We start from the raw sequence: 7,663 nt of genomic DNA, 5'->3' as shown, positions 1-7,663 counted from the left end.
ATAACGTTCATCCTGGCGCCGACGGCATCATTTGGATGGCCGCAGTTTGTACGGCATTTTGCATCGAGGCGCCAGGCGATCCAGCGGAATACGGACAACCAGCAATCTACAAGGAGTTGGACGAGATATCCAATTGATTTTACCTGTACAGAATTTTTGATCGGTACCCTTTCAACGGGAGGAAGGATGTTACATCCGGTGACTCTCTACACAACCGGGCCCCAGCCTACCCAACCTACCCAACCGCGGGCAAGATGGCTGCCTTGTCTACACATCCTTATTGTATTATTATCCTACTATCCTCAATAATCTTAAAGACCCACCATAAATCTTGGCATTTTCATAGTTAAGGTACTTTGGACCAAACAAGTATCTTTCTAATTGAAGTGCTGCTTAAATTTATTGTCCACTCCGGGAAGATACGGGGAAATTAGTTTTTCTCATGTATGGTGTCTCCCCCGAGCAACTTTCTCTCGGGGGCGGCTGACCCTTCCTTACCCACCAACCTTTTTATATCCAATTAGTAACAATGACTATTGCCCTCACTTTCCTATGCAAAGTTGCCATCCACGAATCCGATGATCCCGTGCGCTGGACACGCTCATCAATAGCTTTCCTCCGCGACACTGAACATCGTCACCGAAATTCAATGGTTTTTCATCCGTTGACCAGTCAATGTCTTCAGTGGTTTATCAGCCTTAGATCAGCCATCAATTTAACTTACTGTTCACACGTTGCTAAGAATACGTCTACACGCACGCGTTGTGACGCGTAACTGTCTATGTGAACAAAATTATCGGAATAAAGTGTATATTGTAACCAGTTACTTCAGTGTTATAATCAGTTCAACCACCTCTATTATCCTAACCGAAATAGGGGATCGACCAAATCGTGGGGTTGGTTATCTAATCGTAACAGGAATTTACGACTCTCGCTGGCGCGCTTCTCCGTGATCGTGTATCTCCGCGAACGGTCGAACAAACGATTTGCTTGAATTGCAGCAAGTGTCCGAATATAATTAAGATGGTACATATAATTTGCTTAACGCACTGGATTTAAGTGGCGATCTGGCAATCGCTTATGCGTCATTCATGTTTTCATAGTCATCGACGCATGGGTTTATATTGTCGTAAATCAAGTGATTATCGAGAACTGATCGATATATTTAGACGTATATATTAAAAAATATATTAAGAAATATAATACGACTCAACGGCAAAATGGAATTGACTCGGAGAAATTACTTGTATTAAGATATACATATTGAGAAATATACTAAGAAGTATAATATAATTTAACGACAAGAAAGGTATGAGACGCGTATGAATTTATGTGGCGTTTAATTGTTTGTTTGTAACATTTGGTTTGAAATATATGACACTCAGTACAGAGAAAACTGTTGTGCTATTAATTAAACACATTTATCATTATTAGTTCCGGTAATCAAGGTTCTACTGTATATGGAAGGCAAGGAAAGACGCGAAATGATATTCTTGTATTTACGTCCTCTGTGACTTTTATTGCTTCATTTTGACAAATTAGAGTTAAAGTAATTGCTATAGTCTTTATAGGGAATATCGAGATGGATCGATCAATGTATTAAACAAATATACGGTCCCACGAAAAAAAGATAATGATCTTAAAATCTTATTTAAAAAATGACTTTCAGAAATAATATTATCTACCACTGCGTGTACTCTTCCAAATAGCATAACTTTGTCCTCCGCAGTTTTTTCATATAACCATTAATAACGAAAATATTTAGTTGTTCCGCTTTATATATCCGACTCTGTATATCAACGAATATTTATCAGAGCGAGTACCTACCAAAGCCGGTAGATATGCGACTAATCTGTGTAAAACTTGAATTGGAAATAAATGTATATCTATACAATTATATGATATAGAAACAAATGCATATACACCAATGGGCTTCTTTTTTTTTCTCTTTTTCCTCGTATTTTTTATAATTTGTTTTATCGAACAAAAAGAAAATTGTAATTGTAAGTATTTAACTAAATGTAGTAATTGAGGATGATAACCTCGTCAATGTAAATGACTTTGAAATATGTTAAAGAAACTAAACGATGCATTTTTCGCGTATCTGTCGATTTCTTCTTTGACCGTTGGTATTTTTCAAACAAACAAAATTTTGAATAGAATTGTTACCTTCTTTGTCTTTATTGTACATAATTGTAAATATTTTTAACTGACACGAGCAACTTGTACGAATAATTTCGGCGCGATATACTGAAAGAGAAAATTGTGTTTAGAAACATATGTGGGATGTCTAGGATGATATAGTACGATATAGGCAGAATGTAAGTAGATGTATGCGTTGAAGTCAGAGGAAGGTTATATACATTCTTAAAAATAAGATTATATATTTCGATGTATTGATCGATGTAGTTCCTTATAAAGAAATATTAGCCCTATTACTTTCTTTTAAGGAGATGTAAATATTTTAGAGACGTATGTTAACGAGTACTAGTTATTAGTAATAATATTTATTAGTTTCTCTAGACTTTTACATTCTTTAACATATTTCAGTGTCATTCTTAATAATTACATTTAATTAATTAATTGCAGTTATAGTTTTCTTTCCGTTTAATAAGACAATTTATAAAGAATACGAGAAGGAAGAGAGAGAAGAAGAAGCACATTTGTGTATATGTATTTGCTTCTATATCATATAATTATATCAATATAAATTTAGTTCCAATTCAAGTTTTGCACAGATTAGTAGGGTATCAACTCGCACTAATAAATATATCGAAAATACTCAAAACAATAGTTAACGCTCCATGGTAAGTCAGAAACGAGGATATACGCAAAGACTTAAAAATACCAACGGTCAAAGAAGAAATCGGCAGGTACGCAAAAAAATACAAGGTAAGAACGGCAACACATCCAAACCAATTGGCTGATGAAGCGAGCAAAACTCTCATCGAAAGAAGACTAAAGAGAAAACACTCCAATGACCTTACTAAACAAATAAAATGAACAAACTCGAAGATAGTATCCCGCTGGGGATAGCCATCCACATGTTATTTAACAATAAAGCTAGAAAAATTTACCGAATATGCAGCTGGACGAATTGTAGAGTACAAATTACATAAACAAAAAGGAACTGATAAATATCCACTGATACACAGAATGGGTCACTTCAATCGGAACAACTAAATATCTTCGTTATTAATGTTATGAAAAGAACTGCGCAGGGCAAAGTTATGTTATTTAGAGGAGTACACGCAATGGTACATACTGTTTCTTCTGAAAGTCATTATTTAAATAACATTTTAAGTTCATCATCATTTTTTGTTTTTTTTTATGGGACCATATATTTGTTTAATACTTGCATCCATCCATTTCGATAGTGTTTGTAAAGATTTAATTTAACAATTACTTCAACTCTAATTTGTCGTATTGAAGATATAAAATATTTACAAGAATATCACTTCGAGTCTTTCCTTGTCTTCTATATACAGTAAAACCTTGATTGCCGGAACTAATAATGATAAATGTGTTCGAATATAGAACAACAGTTTTCTCTGTACTGAGTATCATATATTTTAAACCAAATGGTACATGCAAACAACTAAACGCTACATAAAACCGTACACGACCCAGAAGTTTCTTATCGCTAAATCATATTATATTTCTTAATATATTTTGTAATATACACGTCTTAGTATAAGCAATTCCTCCGAGTTACTTTCATTTTGTGCTTCAAACCATGTTAACTCATTTTTGAAACCTTCGAATGAGAAGGCCCAGCTTCATCGTCGAAATTTGTGTTCACTCGATCCACATTTCTGTCTTCAAAATCTCGAACAACTTCGTTAGTACATATCTTCATGATTATGTCACAAGTCTCGTCCATTTCAAACCAGTTGAACACACTGGCTTCATCGCACCGTTCGCATCCAGGTAAGCTATGCAGCAATTCAATTGTTTTAACTGCGTCATATTTCATTTTTATTGAGTACTGCCCACTCCACAAGACATCACGCTCCAAAATGGCGTCCCACGCATTTCTCAATATTGCATCGTCGACATAAGACCAAGCATCATATGCAAAGCTGCAGCAATCCCACATATCTAATTTGTCATGCATGTCTATCACATCATCCTCCGTATTGCAGAGAGGTAATGAAGCTAATGTTATCACCAATTGGTTTCGGAACTTTCGCTTAAAACTTGCAATTATTCCACAATTCATTGGTTGTCTGAGTGGTGATATGCTAAGTGGAATACTTATAACTGTAACGAATTTATCTTTTCTATTTAGATCGTTGAGATCGTAAAGCAACTTAGTATTATCTAGTAACAACAACGTTTTCTCCCTGCGCCCCTTCTTCATTTGTCTTTCTATAACTGATTTTAAGAAATATTTCCTAAACCACTCATTGAAAATGTTACTGTTCATCTTAGCATTGACGTTTGCTCTGTAGATAGTTGAGAAGGCTTCTGTATTCAAATTGTATAAACCTTGAGTTTCTCCAATGCTGCCGATTATTAGTATCGGCAACTTGTGACATCCGGTAGCATTTGCACAAAAAAGTGCAGTAATGTGATCTTCCAACATTTGTTGGTTTCCTGCCTTTTTCGCACGGTTAAACATCGAAGTTTTTTCTGGTACTCCTTTCCACATTATTACTGTGTGAACGACATTGTAAACGTTCTCCAATGTGAACTCGTCTTTCAGAAGTTTGTTAAAACAAGTTTTGAAGTTATCCATTGCATCTGTAGTTCGGATTGGAAAATCTTTCCTGACATCATCATCAGTCATACGGTGACGATATCTAAAGTTGTCCAACCAAAGGCAACTGGCTTTAAAATCAGGAGCTCCCTTCAATTTTTCATTAATTTCCAGAGCTTTTTTCCGTATCTCTGATCCTGTCATTTGTATTCTGTTTTGCCTACATCGTAAGTACAACTGGTAAACAATTTTTTCTAGATCCGTTACATGTAGCCATCCTGTACGTTTTCTGGAACGGCTAATATCCAATGTCTTGGCCTGGAATAGTCTTTCAATCTCTGCGTGCCCTGTATATATATTGCCCAAGCAGGATACTGTAATACCATACTTTTGTAGTATCAATGTTCGATTCGCACCTTGTTCTCTCATCCTAATGATGTCGTGTTTTTTTTCAACTGACAACACTGTCTGCGATTTTCGCTTCATCATTGTTTGGAACGTTTCAAATGTAAATACCGCACAGAAATGATGTGACGCGATTTTATTTCGACAGTTCTCGTCGTCGACAATTTTGATTGGGGGAAACAAATACTATATGAACTATATACGTATATAGGAATATACGTATGTACGATACACTGTGGAGAATTATACAACGTTCTCATGATAGAACATTCGGATGATGTATGTACGTAATCGAGGTTATGCTGTATTGTATCAAAATAACAAATAGTATTCGGCCAAGAGTTGATAGAAGCAGGCAGCACGAAAGTAAGAATTTATTATAAGATTATTCTGGCAATCATAAGAAGAAATTTAATTGCAAATACTTTATAAATAAATGATTTCCTGTAACTAAATTTAAACTTCTGCCCATCCTATAAACAGTAATCTTTTTAAAAAGAAAAACAATGCATGGATTCTACGAATATTCGAAACGTTCTTTTCGTGGATTTATTTTCCGAATATTTTTGCGAAATTTTGTAAAAGGAAAAAATAATAAATTTAACTACGCAGATAAATGAGTTGAAAATGAATTGTAACGTTGTAATCGTACTGTATTGTTAATATCGAGTAATTTGAAAGCATAGTTTTCTCCATAGAAAATGCAACTTAGATTTTATCTGAGGTATTGTTGTGTCCGTGATAATTGTTGCGCGCTGGCTGTAGATGTAGACGTCGCTATAAACTACTGGGGTACTGCTGATTTTCTTCTCATTTTTGTATCGTGGAAGAAAAAAATAGGACTACGGGCGCCGAGATCCGAACTCGGGTACCGAACGTTCGTAACCTAAGGCGCTAACCACAGCGTTGCCGTCGTCCGACACTAGTCAATGTCGTGTGGTAGTATTTGCGGTTGAGTGCCGCCACATATCTATGAAATTTCTTTTTATTTATTTATTAAAATTACAATCAATTCTCGCGTTGAGAATTTTCAGTAATTTTTTTGGCGTGGCGCAGTGACATAGCTGATTATTTATAATAAGTTGATACTTATTATACATAAGTATAATTTATAAGTATTATAAATAAGTAAATGTTACTTAATTAGATGACTAATTGAATCTGGCGTTTAGGTCTAGCGGGTAGTGCCTCTTCAGCCTGCGAATCTGGTCCGTCGTATCAAGTAGTCCAGTGATTAAGGGGTTTCGGTGTTTGTTGACTCTTTTGCTATATCTGTCGCTATATTTTGCTATTTCCTCTTTGACTGTGGGTATCTTGAGGTCGCGATGGATTGTTTCGTTGATAACATACCAAGGTGCATCTATTAAGGATCTTAGCGTTTTCGATTGGAAGCCTTGAAGTATTTCAATGTTGGAGTTACTTGCTGATCCCCATAGTTGGATTCCGTAGGTCCAGACACGTTTTATTACGGTCTTGTAGAGGGTAATTTTATTCTCTATGTTTAGTTTGGAGCGTCGGCCCGTGAGCCAATGGAGTTTTTTTAGTTTGTCCTTGAGTTGCTTTGTTTTGTCTGTGATGTGATTATTACAAGTTAGCCTCCTGTCCAGGGTCATGCCCAGGTATCGGACTGAGTCCCTGCTAGGAACTGTTGCATTGTTGATGGTGACCTGGGGGCAGGTTTGTTTTCGGAGAGTGAAGGTTACGTGTGAGGATTTCTTTTCGTTAATTTTGAAGCTCCATTCATGAAACCACGTTTCCATGGAGTCGAGACTTCGCTGAAGAGTGAATGAGGCTATTACCGGGTCTGCGTGGGTAGCTAATAGCGCTGTGTCGTCTGCAAATGTCGCTATTGTTATCTCGTTTGATATAGCTAAGTCGGCAGTGTAGATGGAGTACAGTAGGGGTCCGAGGACACCACATTGGGGTATGCCGGATTCTATTGGAAATGTTGCGGAAGTGGCGTCTAGGCATTTAACCACGAATTGTCTATTGGTTAGGTAGGATTTTAGGATGGAGTAGTAGGGGTGAGGTAGGATCTTTTTAAGCTTGTATAGTAGCCCTTCATGCCATACTTTGTCGAATGCCTGTTGGATGTCTAGGAAAACCGCTGAGCAATATTTTTTCTCTTCGAGTGTTTGGCAGATCGTATGGGTTATGCGATGGATTTGCTCTACTGTTGAATGTTGCTTTCGGAAACCGAATTTGTGATCTGGGAGTGTTTTCAAGTTCTCTAGGATTGGAAGGAGTCGGTTCGTGAGCATCTTCTCGAATAGTTTAGACAGGGTAGGTAAAAGACTGATTGGGCGATAGGAGTTGGTTTCGTATATCGGTTTACCGGGTTTAGGGATGAGGGTAACCAATGAGATTTTCCAGGCCTTAGGATAGTGTTCAAGGCGACGGATAGCATTAAAAATCGATGTGATGAGTGCGATCCCTTTTATGGGAAGTTCCTCGATTGCTTTATTGCCTATAAGGTCGTGCCCTGCTGCTTTCTTGGGATTTAGGCGACTGATTGTTTCTATAGTCTCTGCAGAAGTGAAGGGTTCAATAGGAGGG

At 36.8% G+C, this 7,663-nt stretch overlaps 1 protein-coding gene across 1 annotated transcript; it reads right to left on the bottom strand.

Moving 5' to 3' along the window:
* Positions 1–3,639: 3,639 nt before the first annotated feature.
* LOC117213255 (jerky protein homolog-like) lies at positions 3,640–5,312 on the bottom strand. The gene has a single exon (XM_033458621.1). The coding sequence runs from the start codon at positions 5,189–5,191 to the stop codon at positions 3,740–3,742; it is 1,452 nt and encodes a 483-aa protein (XP_033314512.1). The 5' UTR covers positions 5,192–5,312; the 3' UTR covers positions 3,640–3,739.
* Between the last annotated feature and the right edge of the window lie 2,351 nt (positions 5,313–7,663).

This window comes from Bombus bifarius, unplaced genomic scaffold (genome assembly GCF_011952205.1).
Source record: "Bombus bifarius isolate JDL3187 unplaced genomic scaffold, Bbif_JDL3187 scf7180000008562, whole genome shotgun sequence".
Taxonomy (NCBI): domain Eukaryota; kingdom Metazoa; phylum Arthropoda; class Insecta; order Hymenoptera; family Apidae; genus Bombus; species Bombus bifarius.
Note: the sequence above shows the minus strand (reverse complement) of the source record. Positions and strands in the feature narration are given on the sequence as shown.

Coding starts and splice junctions, on each gene's coding strand:
- LOC117213255 (XM_033458621.1), bottom strand. CDS start 5,191: ATGATGAAGCGAAAATCGCAGACAGTGTTGTCAGTTGAAAAAAAACAC.